The sequence below is a fragment of the Cottoperca gobio genome, chromosome 1 (genome assembly GCF_900634415.1).
Source record: "Cottoperca gobio chromosome 1, fCotGob3.1, whole genome shotgun sequence".
Lineage (NCBI taxonomy): Eukaryota > Metazoa > Chordata > Actinopteri > Perciformes > Bovichtidae > Cottoperca > Cottoperca gobio.
Window position 1 is genome coordinate 6,425,216 of NC_041355.1, and position 20,736 is coordinate 6,445,951.

Below are 20,736 nucleotides of genomic sequence, written 5' to 3' on the forward strand. Positions count from 1 at the left end.
TTCTATTTATACGGCTGTGCAGGTTTCACCTAAAGATTGTCTCTTTAGGTGTTTTTACATCAATCTCTATGTGTTTATCTCCAGACACACAAGAGTCTTTTATGAATCTAAATGAGATGATCATGATACAACCTCAACAATAAAGCGGTGTCCTTCCTGTTTACACATGCAGCTCATCCAGTGTCTGTCTATATCAGGGGTCACCAACCTTTTTGATACTGAGACCTACTTCAAGGGTGCTGAATAATATGAAGGGCTACTTGTTTTTGATACAAATTTCCTGAATAACATAGTTGCACGGTTCACCTTTAACGATAATATTATCATTAATAATAATAAATATTCATATGTGAAGAGATTGTCTGATCACATATTCATTTAATTACACCAGTTATATTTTAGTACAAAGTATGACTTCTGTAACAATTTATAGGAAATCATTAACTGTCACATCTTCAGATCATATCGTGTTTGTACAAACACTAACTTTGTAACATCAGAGAGTGGAGATCACATCAGAACCTTTCCTCTCGTCTCTGAACAGTGTTTTTAATAACATCATTGCACCTTTCAAGACCTCTCCGTCCGAAAAGGCTTTCTTTTTCTTTATTAAAAATGAAATCTGCAGCTCTAAATGAAGCTTCTGTTGCTTTGTGTGACTTGTTCACCAGCCTCGTGAAAAGAGATGCTGCTGCTCAAAGCTGCCTTTAACTCTCGGCTTGTTCTGCCCGCAGTGCTGCAGGTAGTTAGTTAGTTAGTTAGTTATTTAGTTATTTAGTTAGTTAGTTAGTTAGTTAGTTAGTTAGTTAGTTAGTTAGTTAGTTAGTTAGTAGTTAGCATGGTAGTTAGCATGGTAGTTAGCATGGTAGTTAGCATGGTAGTTAGCATGGTAATGAGACATACACACTTTACTTTCACTGTTGTAAAAAATAATTCTTCCTCCAAATCATTGTGAAAATAGTTCGTTTTCTTTCGCTTTTCTGCCACGTTTAGCATAAAAAACGCACCTCGCGCCCCACCGTAGCTTCTCCCGCTAGCTTGTCTCAGCGAAACGGGAAATGGAGATTTAGTTTACAGGGTCAGAGTTCATATATACATAAAACATTTGTTTTTTAAATTCTATATTCAATACTGTCATTTTAAAAGAAAGAGTAATCCAAGTGTTATTGATTTTTTTTAAAACAGCAAAACAATGAAATACAAATGTTAGACGGATCTCCATGGTGACTAGAGCTATTTTTAGAACATGCCCTGCGGGCGACCAAGTGTCCGCGGGCACTGTGTTGGCTACCCCTGGTCTATATGGTACATTTAGACGAGTATTACCACACTTCTTTCTCTCAGCCAATGTCAGTAGTCTTTCTGTGTGCTGGCTGACCACTTCTTTGCTTCAGTACTCGTCATAATTACTACATTTCCCGTTGTGCCATTTTTACACTTAGTGTTTAATACAGCTGTGGAAAACAACAACTTCACCGTCTTTGTTTTAGATTTCTCAGTTAGGCATCAGACCAGTTCAACTAACTAATTGATTGATTTTCCATTTTTTTCTCTGGTGCAAGGAGACAATGTGAGCAATCATGATAAACTAGGCATGTATTTGGACCAGCTTTACATTTTACAGATTGTATTTGAGATCAAAATGAAGTCAAGTTCAAGTTTTGGTCCGAGCAAGAGGGCGTATTGCCGATTTGGCGTAAAAGTGGAAGGCAGTAGATGACAATGTTTCCTATTTTTGATTTAGATGCATGAGGTGATCAACTGTTTTAATTTCTACATTCAAATCAAGATAATCTAACGGCAAAGATTTGTATTGTTTGCTGCATCTGAACCTAAATTGAAATGTTAAAAAAAGGACAACTGATGGAAAGATGATCATTAAATTGAGGAATAACTCCCAGTGTGGGAATCATTTCGCATGTGTAATGTTTGGACCTGGAATATCCCTCGAGGCTGTGGCATGGGTGAATAAAACATTTGAAAATAAAGAAATAGGAACTTACTGCTGTGGCAAAATAGCAAACACAAAGTAAGTCCTGACTGTAAAAAGGATTAAATATTTAAGCAAGATTTTTTAATGGACGAATTCATCAGGGCTAAGAGTAGAGTAATGGCTTCTTTGCCCTGTGATGCTATGAATGCTTGACATTGTAACCATGTTTATGCTTAGAGCATTACTTACCTTTCTCCTAGAGACACACTCTTTGTTTGTGCTCTCTGTAAAGATTCGTCCTATTCTATTTTTACAGAAACTGAAAACTTGATTTCAAAATCAGCCATGCTTGATGGGTTTATTGGTAGCTAAATAAAGGAGACCCTTGAAACCATGTAGGAATATAGATATTAAAATCAGATTTCCCTCAGTGAATCCAGGCTAAAAGCTGAAAAGGGTCAATTTTAGAGGTGGCTTACTCTTCAATCTCAGCGGGGACTTTGCACCTGCACACCGCTTAATAGAACTTGAGGGTTTGAGCCCATTACATCGGCCTCTCTTGAATCAATACATAGTGCTTCTCTGCAGGATGTGTGCCTTAGTGTAGTGGCAGGGCAATTATCCTTCATTGGCACTGGTCTTTACCTGCGCTACTCGGATTGAATGCAGAGATAAACGTGTTTGACCCTAGTGACCTTTCACATGTTTCTATCCTGGATGTCCAGCAGGTACAGCACATATAGTCATATAGTTTATCTAAGCTAAAGCCAAGGAGCTTCTGATTGTTCAAAACCATTACAGATAGATATATATGTATAGATATATGTATAGTTACTCATCACTTAGTGTCTCTCCTTGGCCTTGTAATCATTTGACATGTTTTGCCTTTGGACACAATTAATGATTTACAACTCTGATCCTTCTTGAAATAATTAATCACCCACAAAGTAATCCTGTAATTAGTTTGTCTATTAGCAGAGCGATTTAGCTTGCTTTGAATTCTTAAAGGAAATTCTAAAATTAGGTTTAGGAATGTTTCCCAATGTCGCCGTTTATACTTGTTGTCGTCACAATAACAGAAAGTCATTCTCTGCCGCAAAACATTCAACTCTAATTTGATTGTTTTATGTTTTATGGCAATGTTTTCCTAAGCCTGTATTCAGTAATTTGTTCCAAAGGACTCTCATGTTTTAAAATGTTTTTTTATGGGGCACAATCAAGGGAATGTATAATAATAAACTTTATTTATACACCACTTTTCACAAAGTTACAAAGTGCTTTACATGGTATACCACGATTACAACATTTCAGCACTGCAATGAAGCAATTAAAACTAAAATAATACAAAAATAAAATGGAATAAAATGTACTTTGTTGACAGCAGAGAAGATAAGATAAAGGCATTTAAAGGTTTTACAATAAAGACAGGCATGTTGAATTGACTGACGAGCACAACATTTGTCTTTGCAATATATCAAAGTTATACTGTATTCTATTAAGAAGAAACTCATTGCACTTTGTCCAATCCAACCTTTTAGCTAGAGCATCATATACAGTATTAGAACCACAATGAAGAGCATCCACAACAACACTTCCATCTGAATACACCGTCACTGTTTCCATCGGTCATTCTCTTCTTTACAGATCTCTGTTGAGCTTAATCTCAGTCAATTTCAAATCTACGAGCTGCTTCTGTTAAATGTGATTAATGTCGAATGCAAGAGACTGTTGAACGTTAATGATGAATAACATACAAAGTTAGATGTTCTATTCAAAAAGACAAAACGAACATCAGTTGATATATATTTACAACAATCTACATTTGCCCAAAGAAAATAAAAAGTCAAATACATTTCTATCATAGTGAACACATTTGTTTCCCAATGCCTTTTAGTCGCGCAGCTAAACCGCAGGACTTCATTTCAGCTTCCACCAGTGTGTTGAATGAATCTTTCTCCAGAGAGCCGTCTCGCCAGATGCCGTCAGGCTGCCATCCAGATGGTGAATGAGATGAGCAGCGTCGGTAAAACTGTCAGTGGTGTCACACAGCCCAGATACATGATGGCTCCTACACCGCACAGTGCAGTCAAATAGGAACTCATCCTGCTGCAAACAATCTTCCGTACTGATGTGCAGAACTACAAGAAAGAGTGTGAGAGTTAGACCGTGATCCTAAACCGAGTTCATCACAAATTAGCAGTGCAGGAGACGTCTGCCATCAAGGGGGAGGTCTTCGTTACCTCCAGAACGGCAGTAATTTGAGCATAAAGTAACACTAGATGGAGCTACTCGCCTCATAAGTGAAGTTTGTTTTTTTACTCCAGTGCACAGAAGCAAACAACTTTGTGCTGTGAAAATGTCCTCATGTGGGTGAGTTAGTTTCAGCTGTAAGGTAGTCGTCATTGTGAAATGACACACCTTCATTCACACACTATCATTAATGGAATAACATCACCTGACACGGTTTTATTTTTACTAAATCCACGAAAACCTTTAAACCTTTGGCTTTTTGCGTGTGACCTTTCTCCTGCGATAATCTCAGGATGCAAAAACAGAAATACTTGTGAAGAATTAAAGATTATTGCGGGGGTACGGGGGGGGGGGGGGGGTCAAGATTTCCACATAAAACTCTAAATCTTTGCTCAAAATAATAATCTTGTTAATAATGTTATGTTGTTTAACCATGACATAAATAATAGTCATAGATCTTTCTGGTGTATTTAGTAGCAGGGCATTTTGTAAACCACACTTCCTTGATTAGTTTAATCACATCAGATGGACGGAGTTTCAAGTTCAGACTAATGCAATCCCTGCATCCCTCCACTGTGAGGGATGGAGGACAAACTGGTTTCATGTAAATACGTATTTCAAAGTTCACCTGAAGCTAATATGAAGCTTCAGCAGTCGGACTTAGGCAGCAAATAAAATGGCTGTCTTCCAAAGTTTCTGCATCTTGAGTACGACATTTCCTTCCACCGTAGCTCAGGAAGAAACGTTTGTCAAGGGAAAAACAGATTTTTGGAAGAAACCTACTTATTTTACCCGCTGAAGCCTCATATTGACTTCGGTCAAACACACGGTGAAGAAGGTGGATTTGGTTAGCAAAGGATCTTTTTACAGTTAGTATGGACAGAAAAATGTAAACTTTTCTACTGACAGGAGGTCAGAGACTATACCTGGAACGTCTGGTAGCTGATGGCCATGCCGTATCTGCAGTACATGACGTAGTGTTCACAGTTGTACCACAGTAAGCTGTAGGTCACAGAGCCCAGGAGCTTCTCAGCCCTTCTGGCCACCTCGTCCCCGTCTAAAGGAGGCTGGCTGCACACCTTGTCCATGTGGTTGATCAGAATCTCTGAGCCATATGCAAAATCTGTCAAGGAGTCCACTCTGACGCTGGCCACCTTAGTGATGACTCCCATCAGCAGGCGGTTATTTGTTACCATCTTTGCAATTGCAGATTTATTCTTAGAAATCACAGGAAGGATGTCCGGGATGAGATGAGCCACACGATTGTCACCCAAGTAGATGCCAAAATGTGTGAATAATGTCCTGGGAACTTCTAATAAATCACCGCGATTGTATATCGACAGGTCAAGTTTAGAGTCATCGTCTTCCTTTTGGGAAGCGACGTAGAAAACGTTGAGCAGTTGGTAAAGAAACATGATGGCAGTGTGCGGGGAAAGTGCTCGACACCCGTTTTATTCCAGTTGGAATAGGGAGGGGCGAGAGCGGTTAGTAGGATTAGATATTGGTCAACCTCCCAGTAAGATTTTAAACAGAAATAAAGGAGCTTTCTCTAATCACTTTGCTGTGTGGTTGGATTTTGAAACTCAGGCCTTGTTGTATTAAGGTCAAGGGTCCTCATTAAGAAGGCTGACTTGGCAACAAAAGATATCCTCATTTAGAAGGTCACTTTATATTGAGTCATCGCTCCCAAAAATAAACAGCTTTTGTTTTTCGTCGACTAGATTATGGAGCCCTGAAAATGCGTTTCACTATTATTCAGCACTTTTTTTGGACATTTAGAATTGTTTAATATTTTTATCAAGCAGTTATAGAAATGTAATGACAGGTGGAAGGTAATCAGCTGAATGCTTCTTCAATATACAGCAAAATGCCGTATTACAGCCAAAATGAATGTTTTGATGTGATTATTACTTTGTGGTTGCATATGAATGCAGAATCTGTTTATAAATATTGCTGTTTTAGAAACCTGAGTCTTGTAATGGTAATGTTTTATCTTGTCTTGTACTGTCCTATTCTTCATATGCTCATCTTATGTTTGTCCTACTTACAGCGATTGGGACCAGACTACACTCTGGTCATGTCCCCCTTGTATTCTTGTATCTCTTGTATCAGCTGGATGTGCGTAGTTGCACAGCCGATTGTCTGTAAACATTATCACCCACTTGGTGACAATATAATCTAATTGTATTCTCTGTTCGTAGAGCTTCATGGTAGTGTATTTGAACTTCACTGCAGACCGTTTGACACTCTGTTTTGTTGTTCCATTTCTGCAGAAATAAAGAGCTCACTTCTTTAACCAAGTATCTTTATTTTAGTATAATAGATTCACTTCTCTCCACCCTTTGGTTTAGTTTGTATCGGCAGAATTCCACGAATTCCATCTCAATAAGAAAATACATCATGAAATATCACACAAATTAAGGCTAATTTAGGCCTCGGCTCGCACTGGCATGCAGTTGGAGATGTATGGAGAGTCCACTCACACAAGGCACACAAGTAAAAAATAAATTGTTTATCAAACATTTGTTCTATTTACAACATTATATTAAGAACACTACTATACAATTCCCACCATACATACCTTACATTCAGATGTTGTATATTCACTTTAGTTGATACTTGACTGTTATCAAAAATGAATCGCTAACTGTATTCCTATCATTTCTTTAAATATGTATTTCCCCACACTTTTATGAGAGAGCAAATATAAGTCATATAGGAAACTATTCATGCATGTATCAACACGAAACATTAAACTTTGTCTACACACACACACACACACACACACACACACACACACACACACACACACACACGACAGTATAGTTGTAACGGACTCATAAGGCGTCACATGGCGAGAGGGCACAGTCCTGAGGAGGTTTCAGGTCAGTAAAAGTAAAAAAGTAAAAGTAAAAGTTCAGTTTGTTTGTTTGTTTGTAGTTTCCTTTTGCTGAACTCCTTTAACCAGCCATCCACAGAGTGAAGGTTATAAGGATTGTGGGTAACGTAGTTGACGATGCCGTGCCGAAACAGACGACGGCGATCATTCCAAGGAGGCCTGAGACAATCACGCTGCGCTGGTCTCTGATGATTGATTTCAAGCACTCGCAGAACTACAAAGAAAAGACAATCAGTTCATTATTTAATGTTGTGCTTGACATAATATGTAGAAGTTTATACAATGGCTACGGAACATTTCTGATCGAAAGTCTTAAAATCCTATCTTTCAGAGCACATAGTTCCTGTGATGGATCCCAACTTGGCAAAGCTGAGCAGCCACTTGGCCATGAAGTGCAAGGCGCCCTAAAAAACCCAAAGTCTGTTAATCTGATTTGCAGATTTGTTTGGGAATGTGCAAATGACCCACTGCTGCCCTTCATTATCAGGGTTTCTTGCAGAGGTGGAAATGGAGACAGCTTCTGCTAACACCAGAAACAAATACATAAAGAAAACATTAACCTGAAGAGAAAAGGAGCAGATATTGAATGAGGTTGGTATGTTGTGTAGACGTCATCTACTAAGTAAATTGATCACAAGAAGAGATGTGTCCGGATCTGGGGGGCTCCCACCTCAGCTAAAAATTTCTTAAGGGAAACATTAACCAAACGTGGACCTACCTTAAGATTTAAGATCACATTTTCTTATACTATGTTCAAATGGTGCATTTTACTAAAAGCAGCTGTAACATATGAGTTCTGATTGTTTTTTAGGTTGTTGTGAGGAATGTATCTAACTTGGAGGTGATAAATACAAAGTAACAAGGCTGCAGGTTGGGGCTCATAACATGCCATGATTAAACTTAGCATACTACAAACGAACTTTAAAGTAAGTTTAAAAGTAAATGAGGATTTGAACACAGCATCCTTTTCTATGGCCATGTCATAATAAACTCTAAAGTGCCCGTATGTAATCCAGCCTAACAATAATGTAAATGGACTAATTTACATGATGAATAACCATAGCAACACTTAAAATAGACATTTAATTCTGCACTGATTTACAGAAAAAGTGTTTAGGACTATACCTTCTCTGTTTGACGGCTGGCTGCAGATCCATATCTGCAATATGTCACAAAGTGCTCACAGTTATACCACAGCAGACTGTACGGAATTACTCCGATGTGTTTTTCAGCTCTCTTAGCGACATCTTCGTTGGGCAATGTTTGATTCTTCATCATTTTATCCAGGGGGTTAATCAGTATGTTGGAGCCGTATGCAAAGTCCTCTAATGTGTCCACGCGCACCGTGGCGCATCTGTAGATGCAGCCGAAGATGAGTCTCTTGTTTGTAATGACAGAACTGATGAGCTTCTTGTCGTTTGTAAGCACAGGCAGGATGTCAGGGATCAGGTGGGCGACTTTATTGTCGCCTAAATAAATGCCGTAGTGGGTGAAAAGGGTTCTGGGGACCTCCAGCAGGTCTCCCCTTCGGAGGAGCGGTAAGGAACCGCGCTGCGCGTGCCGCTCCCGGTCCACATCGTCCGACCAGCTGGACTTCAAAAGTTTGAAGTTGGAGAGAAGACACAGCTTCTCCAAAATGAATGTAACCAGCTGCAGCATCGTGACAGTTTTCGGGGGGGAAATATCCTGAAGTGTTTTCGTGAAATGAGATTTTTATCCTCAGTGGCACGAGGAGGAGAGGAAGTTCCGAGGAAATCCCGAGGACACGATTGGCCAGGAGTGACCTCCACCAGCGCATCTTGATTCTTTCTTTTTTTTGCTGCATTTTTCTCCACGTTGCTCTCCACTAAACACTTCCATTAATCATCTCGAACGGCAACAAAGAAGAGAATTAGCTTGAGGCCCGTAGGTGCTTAATATTGCAATACACATATACGAAGTCCGAGTTTCAACAGAGATACATCATGACATTTTAAAAGATAACAAAGCAAACATACAACTGGTTTGGAAATGAATCATTAATGGCGGAGGTGTGAAAGTGAGAAAAGTAAGGGTTGTATAAGTTATCCAAAAGTTAGTTCCAGATGTGCAGTAGCTTTAAGTTAAATGTTGTTTTTACTGTGGGTTGTTCAGACTAACTACTGTTCCTAAGTGTAGTAATGTGCTCAGTTGTGTTCCCTATCATTTTAAACTGGGAAAAGACAAATGACAACAAAACCGAACCACACAATCACTGTTAATCCACTTTAAAGCTTCACTTATCAATATTATTTATAGACAATGACTACTTGTAATGTGACAGGTGTGTTTTCATAGTGATGACCTACAGAGAATTACCACCCAACCCTGCAATCACCCTCAGCTCTGGAGCGTTTTAGCCTCTTTGAGTTCATTGTTTTTATTTTTTAACACGCAACTATTTTTGCTTCACTCGCACCGCTCTCATCATCATTTCCAGCTGCAGTAGTAATGTTGTTTTTGAGAGAAAAGACATCGATAACTCATTGTACACAACATAGTCTGCACCTAATGGCAGACAGACAAAGTCCGCAGTGAACGGAGCATTTAGCAGCTAAAGACTTAATCTTTTCCCTCAGACGTTGTGGTGGAGCCCAAAACCAGAGCTATAAATGAGGGAATATTGGTGTTTTTTTAGTGTCTGCTAAATGTGTACTGCATATATGCAACTGTATGCTAACATGTTCACCATAACAATGTGTTCAGTGACAGTATTTTAGGTATTGTGTTTGGCGGTTGTTCCCAAAGGACCAAAAAAGGATGAATGAATACTGCTTTAATATCATGTATCACCAACATGTCTAAAGCAATAAATTACACTATGACTTTACTCATTGAAATACATTGACACATGTAAGTCATTAATCTTAATTCAGTTTAAAGGGAATACATTTCTCATATGGTTTTTAATGGATTAATATCAGATTGATTTCCGGAGAGGTTTTAGTTTTGACTTTAGTTTGTATTCAGATACTTTACTTAAGTAAAAGTACCTTAAAATACTCCATTACAAGTAAAAGTCCTGCATACTACTAGTGTATTCATTTTCAGAATGGTCTCCTGTCAGTACAATATTTCTCTCTGAAGTGTTGTGGAGTATAAGTAAAAAGAAGCATATAAATACCTCGAAGTTGTACTTAAGTACATTACTCTGCTACTTTGCACAACTGATCTTTACAAGCTCAAAGCTTAAGTCTATAGCTAACTTAAATATTGTTTGTTGCTGCAAAAAGACGAAAAGAAATGAGTGGATAAAATGAGGATTAATCAATTTCATTCTTGCTAAACTGAAGGTTGTCATTTTAATATTTGTTTTCTTTTGAATGTTCCCTCTTTTGTTTACCCTGCGGTGATTAGTCTCTGTGAAACTAATGAGACTGAAGCTGATTACCCTCCAGACGATGAAGTGCAGAGGACTTTGCTGGCTCACAGTGGCGAGTCTGTTCTGTCCCATCATCAATCGAGGATCAGTGTTAGGAAAAATCCGGCTGTACTGGATGCTCTGCATCTTCTCAAAGGAACCAAATGCCGGGATAAAACATTCTTTTACCAGATTACCTTAATCCTGTAGGCTTCACACTCATCATTTGACCCAGAAAATACTGATCCAGGACCAAACAAGCCAACTCCAAACTGGGTGAGCAGAGAAACATAAATCTATATGGCAGTGCTGATATTAAGAGTCACATATCCAGAGCAACTCAGTTCCTTGGTATCACAATATTTGAAAACTTGAGATGTACATTCATGCTGTGTGGACAACAAAACAAAGTTTCAACCCCGCTGCATGTTTTACCGTGGATCTACATTCAGCTGAGTCGACTTACCGCCTGTGACCGCGGGTTGAACTCTGAAGTGGCATTACAACAAACCTTTGGCCTCTGTCCTGGGGGAGACTTAAACTATGGTCAAATGACTCCAGACGTATTTGACCACTGGGGGACCCTAAAGCTCTTTAAATTTAATTCCTTGTCAGACCTCTTGTGAAATATGTCAACATTGTTGTTCAGACTTGAAACATAAGTTGATCACTGAAGTATGTTTTCTTGAAAAACAATAACTTAGCAGCATTTAAAGTAACACATTTGAACTGCTTCTCTGTTCATCCTGTCACAGTGCACACAATGTGAGAATGTCCGCCTGGCATTAATGCCTGATTGCATCAATAACAAAAAAAACAAAAACCAAAGCACATCTTAACATCCTGGACACAGTGTTCGGAGAGAGTGCCGCCCATGTCTTCGTGGCACTTTGAGAAAGAAAGAAACTCTTTCCATCTGGTGTTTCTTCAACAAGAGGCCAGTTCAGCAAAAGTTCAGCAGTGTTTAGGTTCATGGGCCTGGCAGTTCATTCTCAGGTCAACAAGGCTTTATAACCGTCCTGGGCCTGTTTCTTTCCACATAAAACCAGGTCACACAGAGGTAGTAAAGGTACAATTTATCATCTAATGTCAACACGGGGCGCACAGATGAAGCCTTATTGAGTTTTCTTTCTGTTCCAAAATCTCCAGTTTGTTTTGATGTAAAAAAAAAAGTTTGCCTGACGCACCCTGAAGAATATATCCTCTAACTTATCAACAACTACATCCATTTGTGTTTGTAGTTCAACTGTGCAGCATACAGAATATTGGAGTGATAAGACCAGTTGAAAGTAGCTTTGAATGGTATGAAGTGCAAACATTCCTCAGTCAAAAAAGTAAAAACTTTGCACTTTACTCTTTGATATCACCTTAACTCACTTTCACCCAGCAGAGGTAAAGAATGCATATCATTTATAATGTGATAGAGCCTCGAACTCATCTGTCACAAGAGAATAAGTGTATCTCCAGTGTGACCCAAACAAGCACAGCAGGATGAAACCAGAGCCCTGTGCTAAATATGAAGGAAACTAGGTAATTGTGAAGTTTTACTGTTCCAGAGACGTGAAATATGGTTCTGCTGTGTCGCGCCCGCCCATAGTGCATCGCATACCCCACCACTATTCAACCCTGGAGCCCCCCTCCACCTCCAAAAATCAACCATTTTGAGAATTGAGAAAAGTTTACACTGACCGTTGTTGATTGACGCTTGTAAGAGGTCCGGTGAGATTCTATCTGCGACACTTTTGCACATATAATGGCATTATGAAAGAATTGTTTTCCTAAAACTGTAAATGTAATTGTAATGCTGTGTTTTATTGGCCAAATATTGGTTTAGCAAGAAAATCCCATTGAAAGAATAATGTGATTTTGTTTTGCATGAGGTTTATGATGCAACAGGTGTCGCAGCCTCTCACAAAATGTGAATGGATTCATCAACCTAAGTTCTGGCAAACAATGATGTTAAGATAAATGGTAAAACCCTTGCCTACTTTAATCATAATTGTATAACTCCATCAGTGATTCATCGTTGTTTCTTATGTGTCACCATTTAGCAGAGACACAGCTGCACACCCTTTTTAAGTGGGGTTACATTTAATGTATCATGAATACAGTGTATCAATTACATTTTAGTGTAGTTATAAGTCAGATTTAGCTTTTTGGGGACAAAATATGTATATCTTGTCACATGGATCTCACAGAAAACGTCCTCGCAAACAGTCAAATGTATCCAAACTCTTTTTCTTCATAATGTTGCATGTATGACCTTTTTATTAACAGGAACTATGTTGCTGTGTCCTGAATGCAACTAAAGTCTTGAATTTGAATGCGTGCTCGCTGATTGTAAGGTACATGTGTTTGGTTTATTGTGGTTCCACTCCCACTAGTGGTTTTACCTCCCAGTGCAGCCAAGTTTTAAATAAGAGGTCAACAGCAACAACAACACCGTCAAACTGCAAATCAAGTGAAGAAGTCAGAATGAGTGTCCGGCCTGAGAGCTCATCATTTAATGTTTTTCATTTAATATACACCTTCGAGTGATATTATGATGCTTGAATCATAACCACTTACCAAAAAGAGGATCAGTGTTGTTGTGAGTTTAGTCTTTGAGTGGGTCTGTGTCACTGTTTGCAAGTAGCAACTATATTGGGTACTTTTTCTATCTGCAACTATCAGGAACTATAAAAAGGAAAACAAATTAAAGTTATGAAAAAGTAAGTCAGAATTGTGTCTGTGTAAGTGAAATTGGTGACTTATTATATATATTATATTATATTTAATTAGGGAAGCATTGTGGGTTGGCTTAAAATAACTACTCTGTTAACGCGAGGAGGCCTTCGTCATCATATTTAAAATAGTACCTGCTTAGTTAAGGTAAGGTATGAACACAACGTCGACTGTATGAAGCTAACCGAAGTCGACTGTGTCAACGTCCGACATTATGTCCTTGAGATGATCATTTCAGAAAAACAATTCTTAATGTTGTGGTAGTAAATAAAAAGAAAATGTCTTTTGACTTTCAAATCTCTGACAAACAATCTCAAAATGATGACGAAGGGTCAACTTAGAATCTCATCTGATTTGAGTACTCTTTAAAAACATATATATTTGTATTATGTCTTCTGAAGTTTTCCTTCTTTTTGTTTCTTATCCTGCCAGAAATGGTCTTTTGTAAATATAAGATATCCTAATACGATATTTTAACTGATATCTACTAGCGTAGAAAGAGTATTTTCCGTGGTCATATTGTGGTCTTGTGTCTGTCTCGTATTCTTGGTTCGTCTTTATTGACAGCACACTGATGTTAATGTTTTACAGGGACATGTTGTTATAATGACATTTTGTTTGGAAAGACTTTGGCTTTGATGTTGGTGAAGAGGAATATAAAATAAACTGTGTTCCAGTCCTAGTTCTTATAAAATATATATATATATATATATATATATATATATATATATATATATATATATATATATATATATGACAGTCCAAGTACTTGATATAAAAGGCAATGACGTAAAAAAGACGAGCCAAACTTTTTTTCAACTTTCTTTGTAAATCATTGGGTTGTTCACAATAACACAGTTTATGTTCTCGACTACAGTTATCAATTACAGACTCAAATCTCGGAAATGACCTCTTTTGGATGTTTTGAGTCATAGCTTTGTCCCCGCACAGTGAGTGGGATGTTTGCATTTGAACCTCTTATCAAACACTGACCTAATGACCTTGTTCAGATAAATATCCCACAGAGACGAGCAGCCTTTCATTCTCCAGAGAAGACGAGACCACAAGTTGTGGCCAAAGCAACATGGCTCCATCACTTTTTGCGACGGCAGGGGGACTTCTTTTACTTTTCTCCTTCTCATCAGCAGTAAGTCACTGAATTTAGAGCTTTCTCTATCGCTGATCACTCGCACACAAACATCTCAATGGTTTTGTCTTTGTCTGTGTAGCAAATCAGAGGAGACAACCTGGCATCCTGCACCACAAATGATGGCTTTGTAAGTATGCAGTTACAAAGAATAATAAAAGTTTTTTCTGTGTAGATTGTATATGTATATACAACACTATGGTAAATGTTTTTGTACTTGCCCTATCTGTATTCAGGGAAAGTACTGTCCTACAACATGTGGAGTGGCAGATTACATGCTGAGGTATATACCGGGGGTGGAGAGGGATTTGGACGATTTGCAAGAGCAACTTGACACAATCGCTAATTTGACCACGGGGGCCGAAGAAACAGCTGTCTACATGAAAGATACGACTATATTATCTCAAAAGACCTCCCAGCCAGGTAACACACTTCAGTTGGTACCATTAAATATCGCCATAAGACCGGTCTTTATACAACTGGTTTGAGTCCCGTTATTAATATGACAAGATCATTTAGTCTGTTATCTACTTTAAATAGCACTTGTTTTGAAAAGTGTTATTTGAATAACTGTTGTTAATATATTTAATGTATTATACAACTGTGGTGAACCTTTTGAAACTGCGCTGAGATCACCACTGACAGTGACTTTTTATTTCAGACATAGACTTCAAAAGATCATCGAGTATTCTGGACGATGTTCAACGATTTGAAAAGACCATCGTCTCACAGGAACAGCAAATATTGTAAGTGACCATTACTACTGCTGAAATTATACCAACTTTCATACCAAGCGGTGGAAAGTAACGGACATTTACTCAAGTGCTGTACTTAAATACAATTTTAAGCTAATTAAAGGTAGAGTCAGAGATTCTGGAGAAAAATAGTTGATATTTGAACTCAACACCAAAACAAATACACCCCCCCCCTTCCAGATTTACCGTCCCTCTTGCTGCCACTGCCTTTCTCTTTATACATCCATGGCCTTTCACCTGTCCTGTGCACTTACGTCCCCTGTTGCTGATTGGCTGGAATATTGTTGTGTGGCTCGGTCCGAGTCACTGTGTCTGTTTCACATTTATAAAGCCAGGGTGTGTATGAGCACCAGATTTCTTTTCAGCACACACACAGAACAGACAACTGTAAACAAAAGTCATGTGGTGGGAATGTATTTGTGATTATTGGTCATACGGTTGGCTTCTCGTACAACTCAACATTTGTCTCAAGCGTGAGATGTGCTTTCCTACGCTGTGACGTGAGTTTGTGGATGAAGCATTAAGTTGTTGTTTTCTAATTTAGCGACTGGCTAGTTAGCTAGCTAGCTTACTAATTCCACCGTGCTTTCATGCTACACCGGTTATAGAAAAACAAACCACACCAAGGGTGTGAACACGTCCTAAAATATATCAACTTAGCTCCACTTCTACCAGTTTTAACTGGTAAGTGTCCTTACCAATGACATTACAGGTCATTTAGCAGACGCTCTTTTCCAGAGTGACTTACAGGGAACTAACCTATTTAGCTACTTTTACTTCGCCCAGCCGCCCACGCCTTCAGGTCAATGCACGCCAGCCCTCCTCGCCCACACAGTTTGGACTGAACACAGATAATGGGGCGATTTGAAGCCCCCTCCTCTTTCCCCTACAGACACAGGAACTCAGACTCACTCCTGACATTTAAAAAAGCACAAATTTATGTTATGTTTCACGTCTTCCATTTAAATTTCATATCTTCTTATTCTTGTCTTATCTTTTTTATAAAATGTGTTTGAGCGTCATTGTTTTGTACTTCTCACTGTACTTCTTACTTAGGATACAGCTTGTACGACTCAAAATTGTTCCCTATTTCCAGTGAACTTCAGAATTTAGTTTCATCCAACGAGAGGAGAATGTCAGACTTGAAACAGCTCTCCATTCAGCTGCAGCAGAAATGCAGTGAGCCCTGCAAAGACTCAGTTGAGATCCAGCCCCTCACAGGATCAGGTAAAAACTAAAATCAATGACCTTTAGCCGATTGCCAGAAGTTTCTCAATCACGCCTCTGAACCACATGTCCTTTTTCAGTGTTTAGTTAGAGACTAAAATCAATATGGTGAATGCACGGTAAACATATTTATTTTAGATTTAGATTTAGATTTATCATTCAAATAAATGTGCACATAATAAATCAAACAACAGGAAGGAATATGTGATTATTTGTGTCTTGTTTTAAAACACAACTTTACTATTCTGGAGTGCACCAGACAGTATTTTATGTTTTGTTGTGACATTTAATGATGTTTGAACTTTTCCTTTATTCATCAGACTGCCAGGATATTGCAAACAAAGGCGCCACCACCAGTGGGCTTTATTATGTGAAGCCAGCGAAAGCCATTGAGCAGTTCCTGGTCTATTGTGAGATTGACGGCTTTGGAGGTGGCTTCACAGTATTACAGAGGGTATGTTTCACTTGGGAGGAAAATTACTCTTTATTGTCTCTATCTTGCATTGGATGAGTCCTAGATTATTATCAAAGAAGTGGAACTTAATACTCAGAGAAATCGCTTGCAAACCCTGAAAGCCATCAACTGATAAGGGACTGTATGAAAATAATTAGGGTGGGATGGGGGGCTGAACCCTAATGTTTTCATCTTTAAAAGCAGAAAGCCTTCACCAGTGTCATTAACAGTGACTCAAAAAAAACCCCAATATATAATATAACAGAACTAAATTGGTACAATTAATTTCCCCATTAATGACTGAAAGAGATTAAATATATACATTTCATTTTATATATTAAACTTACATATCTCTGCTAATTACCCGTACCATTTAAAGATGATCACATATGACATGTCGTTCACAATATTTATTTGAATGGAAGAAGACAGAAGTTGTAACATCCCTGGGGACAAGTTGCAACACACATCAGGGACGCTTGCAACAGGTTAAAAATACAAAACATTTCACTCATTAACTTTTGCTTTTTGTCTCAGTGAGCATAGTATTCGGAAAATATGTATTATTTTACAATAATATTATAGTTTTATTTATTTATACAATAATGTTTTTTTATATTAATCTTATTTTTTAATACGCCACCTTAGACGCCACTATGTGATAGCTGGATTAGATTGATTCATTCATACAAAAGGTCAGGACAGTATGAGTGTCATCACTCTAGCATGTTTCTAATTATAGGAATAAGACTTGTTCCAACTCTTTGGTTTTTTTTACTTAAAGAAGTTAATTTGATGAGATGATATCGAGGCCTGTTGTGTGTGAAATCAGATGTCTGACTAATACATACATTTGACAAGTGAAGGTTAACGTAAAATATAATGAGGACAATTCAAAAGACCGTCCCCTGCCCCCGACACTGAGCACTTTGTCATGTCCACAGAGACGTGACGGCAGCGTGGACTTCAAGAAGGACTGGATCCAGTACAAGCAGGGCTTCGGTTATCTCTCACCAGATGACACCACAGAGTTCTGGCTCGGTAACGAGAAGATACATCTCCTGACGGCCACTACGACCATGCCAACTGTACTGAGGATAGAGCTTGTTGACTGGGAGGGCAACAAAAGGTTTGTATACACACGATAACAGATTGTGTAAGAGGAGAGCAAAGGGACTCATTGACAATGTAAACATGACCCTGATGATGAGGTTTCCTTTGAAGAAGAAAAAGAAATGACTCAGCAGAGCTTACCAAAAACTCATATTATTCCTCCTCTCCTCTCTGTGGCCTCCTTTCTCCAGGCATGCCGACTACACCATGTTCAGAGTTGAAGGAGAGAACGACATGTACCGTCTAACATACGGCTACTACTTTGGCGGTGATGCTGGAGATGCGTTCAATGGCTTTGATTTTGGTGATGATCCCAGTGACAGGTTCTACACGTCTCACAATGGCATGCAGTTCAGTACCATCGACAAGGACAATGACAAGTATGATGGCCACTGCGCTAAGCAGGACGGCTCCGGCTGGTGGATGAACAGATGTCACGCTGCCCATTTGAACGGCAAATACTACCAGGGTAAGACCAAATATACAAGCACATATATTCGGTAAAAATAATTTGAGGTCCACTCTAAACTGTGTGTGTTCTCTTCGTCTAGGTGGCAGGTACACAGAAAAGGATGCAGGTGAATTTGGCTTTGACAACGGCATTATTTGGGTCACATGGCACAACCGCTGGTACTCCCTGAAAGAGACCACCATGAAGATCATTCCCCTCAATCGCATTGTAGGAGGCGGTGGACAGCAGACTGGGGTGAAACAGTTTGGCGGATTAGAATCTTAAAAAGTATACAAACATGCTTGTGGTGCATTTAAGTGCACAACAGCACTGAAACTGCCTTGAATTAAATAACATTTCTGACTATATGATGTGTGATGCGTGCATGTTTTGCTGATCTGATCCAGCAGGGTACTGATCCTCAGTGTTGTTTTGAGCACTAAATAAATTGTATTATTATTGGTCATTACTTCTTGAGTCAGTCTTACTCAGTTGCTGCCAGTTAGGAGACACAATCTAGTAAAGTCAATATGGCAAGCAGCTGTTTTGTAACACAATGTGGCGATGGGACAGAAGCACCGTGTAAAAAGAGACGACGCTAAAAAATAGGATTTGTCTGAATTTACTCTGCAAACGTTTGAGTATTTTTGTCATAGTACACCGAGTGACCAGAAATAAACACCTGTATGAATGAACAATACAACAGCCTTGAAATAAATACTTCTACTGCATTTGCTCATGATGTCTAATATATTCTACACCACCATAACTGTCAATAACTATCGCTAATGTAGTCGGTAAATTAAATGAATAATTGAAACATATTGATCAAGGCAGTGTTGCTCAAAGAACTTCAAACAGGCACTTGGAAACCTTCCAGTATAGATTTACTAAGTAATTTAATTATTTGAATAAAAGTGATCTTCATAGAGTATCTTCTTTACCTGTTGGTTTGATTTCTTCCTTAAAGAAAGTTTCATCTTAATATGCTGTTCTGCCATAATCCTCTGAAAAATGTTTCACGCATTCACTTTAATTTATTTGTCCAACAAATACATTGAGGAATTTTTATATTTTCCTCCCTAAAATCTCAAGATTGCTATATATATATAAATATCCATCCATCCATCGTCTACCGCTTATCCGGGGATCGGGTCGCGGGGGCAGCAGCTCCAGTAAGGAACCCCAATCTTCCCTTCTCTGGGCCACATCCTCCAGCTCCGACTGAGGGATCCTGAGGCGTTCCCAGGCCAGTGAGGAGATATAATCTCTCCACCGAGTCCTGGGTCTTCCCCGGGGTCTCCTCCCAGCTGGACGTGCCTGGAACACCTCCCTAGGGAGGCGCCCAGGTGGCATATAAATATAAATCAACAAATAAATGATGATGTATTTCTTATAGGTTAAGCTTCCCAGCAGTATATGAAGTAACTAAAAGTATCCCCACCTTTACCAGCTACAATATTAAAGTGTTGAACACATTAATGCACCGTTAATTATAATATATATGAATCTGAAATAGGGCATTTTGCATAATGACTTCTTATGCAGAACAGTTCTTTTCGCGTTTTTACATTATCTGAAAGCCACCAGAGTTCTCCGACACGCCTGTGCCTGAATTTTGTTGCTTCTGAAGTTGTGTAAGGACGGCCTCTGAGCGACGTGCAGGTCCTGAAAGATACCACAGTCACCGGCTTTGCACTCAGCTTCTGATTACTGCAGTCTTGTAAAGGGAGGAGTGAGTGGAGGGGTATTTAGTTGGTTGCAATCTGCAACCGCAACGTTAGATGCCTCCAAATCCTGCACACCTTGAAGTATATTTTGATACTTTTGTACTTTTAAGTATGATTTTGAAGTACTTTTACAATGTAGTATTGCTACTTTTACTTAAATAAAATATTTGAAAACTTCTTCATCTGGTTACATTTTCCGTATCACTCAGGACACCGAGTTATTGTGGCAGAGTTGTTATTGTATTGTCACAGTTGTCATGTTGTTGTTGTCTCTATTCCACATTTGGACAGTTTATTTTGCATTGTGTAATGGTGCATGTCCCCATGCATCATTACCCTATCCTCAATAACGACACGTGAAGTCCAGATTCCATCTGGCTCATTGTAGATGGTCTTGCAAAATAACAAATGACCTTGTATGGCCTAATATAGGGAATAGCTGTGCCGTACAGACCCCCTCACTCCTTAAAGTCCCTCAAGTCAACAGGTGTTTTTGAGATTGGTCTCATAAAAATAAGAGTAAAGTAAAGTAGTAAAACTTGCAAGAAGAATTTAAGTCCTAAACAAGATTGTTTGGTTATAATATCGCAACATTTCCACCCACACACTTGGCCTTGAAGGATTGGATAACCATTAACCGATTTGTTATGTTAGGCAAACATGGCCTGGTACTC

The 20,736-nt window shown here is 38.8% G+C and overlaps 3 protein-coding genes across 4 annotated transcripts; 1 reads left to right on the forward strand and 2 right to left on the reverse strand.

The window, feature by feature from the left end:
• Positions 1-3,172: 3,172 nt before the first annotated feature.
• On the reverse strand, positions 3,173-5,598 carry LOC115012675 (lecithin retinol acyltransferase). Its single transcript, XM_029438400.1, has 2 exons — positions 5,110-5,598; positions 3,173-4,071 (listed from the first exon to the last, which is right to left on the reverse strand). The coding sequence occupies exons 1-2, from the start codon at positions 5,596-5,598 to the stop codon at positions 3,916-3,918; spliced, it is 645 nt and encodes a 214-aa protein (XP_029294260.1). The 3' UTR covers positions 3,173-3,915.
• Positions 5,599-6,471: 873 nt separating this feature from the next.
• lrata (lecithin retinol acyltransferase a) lies at positions 6,472-8,772 on the reverse strand. The gene is made up of 2 exons (XM_029437923.1): positions 8,208-8,772; positions 6,472-7,296 (listed from the first exon to the last, which is right to left on the reverse strand). The coding sequence occupies exons 1-2, from the start codon at positions 8,739-8,741 to the stop codon at positions 7,144-7,146; spliced, it is 687 nt and encodes a 228-aa protein (XP_029293783.1). The 5' UTR covers positions 8,742-8,772; the 3' UTR covers positions 6,472-7,143.
• A 5,471-nt stretch (positions 8,773-14,243) lies between these two features.
• Positions 14,244-19,063, forward strand: fgg (fibrinogen gamma chain). 2 transcript variants are annotated; one of them, XR_003832609.1, is made up of 10 exons: positions 14,244-14,332; positions 14,415-14,462; positions 14,569-14,755; positions 14,994-15,078; positions 16,184-16,314; positions 16,635-16,768; positions 17,713-17,897; positions 18,073-18,350; positions 18,433-18,694; positions 18,776-19,063. XR_003832609.1 is itself a non-coding variant. In XM_029436949.1 (9 exons), the coding sequence occupies exons 1-9, from the start codon at positions 14,270-14,272 to the stop codon at positions 18,615-18,617; spliced, it is 1,296 nt and encodes a 431-aa protein (XP_029292809.1). In that variant the 5' UTR covers positions 14,244-14,269; the 3' UTR covers positions 18,618-18,695. The 2 variants fall into 2 exon arrangements, 1 of the variants encoding a protein (XP_029292809.1); XM_029436949.1 differs by lacking the exon at positions 18,776-19,063 and having other exon boundaries at positions 18,433-18,695.
• The last annotated feature ends 1,673 nt before the right edge of the window (positions 19,064-20,736 follow it).

Excerpts from the sequence above, each read along its gene's own strand:
- LOC115012675 (XM_029438400.1), bottom strand. The coding sequence starts at position 5,598 with ATGTTTCTTTACCAACTGCTCAACGTTTTCTACGTCGCTTCCCAAAAG. Across the intron at positions 4,072-5,109 it reads TCAGCTACCAGACGTTCCAG|TTCTGCACATCAGTACGGAA; the intron begins GTATAGTCTCTG and ends TCTTTCTTGTAG.
- lrata (XM_029437923.1), bottom strand. The coding sequence starts at position 8,741 with ATGCTGCAGCTGGTTACATTCATTTTGGAGAAGCTGTGTCTTCTCTCC. Across the intron at positions 7,297-8,207 it reads CCAGCCGTCAAACAGAGAAG|TTCTGCGAGTGCTTGAAATC; the intron begins GTATAGTCCTAA and ends TTTTCTTTGTAG.
- fgg (XM_029436949.1), top strand. The coding sequence starts at position 14,270 with ATGGCTCCATCACTTTTTGCGACGGCAGGGGGACTTCTTTTACTTTTC. Across the intron at positions 14,463-14,568 it reads GCACCACAAATGATGGCTTT|GGAAAGTACTGTCCTACAAC; the intron begins GTAAGTATGCAG and ends ATCTGTATTCAG. Across the intron at positions 18,351-18,432 it reads GAACGGCAAATACTACCAGG|GTGGCAGGTACACAGAAAAG; the intron begins GTAAGACCAAAT and ends CTCTTCGTCTAG.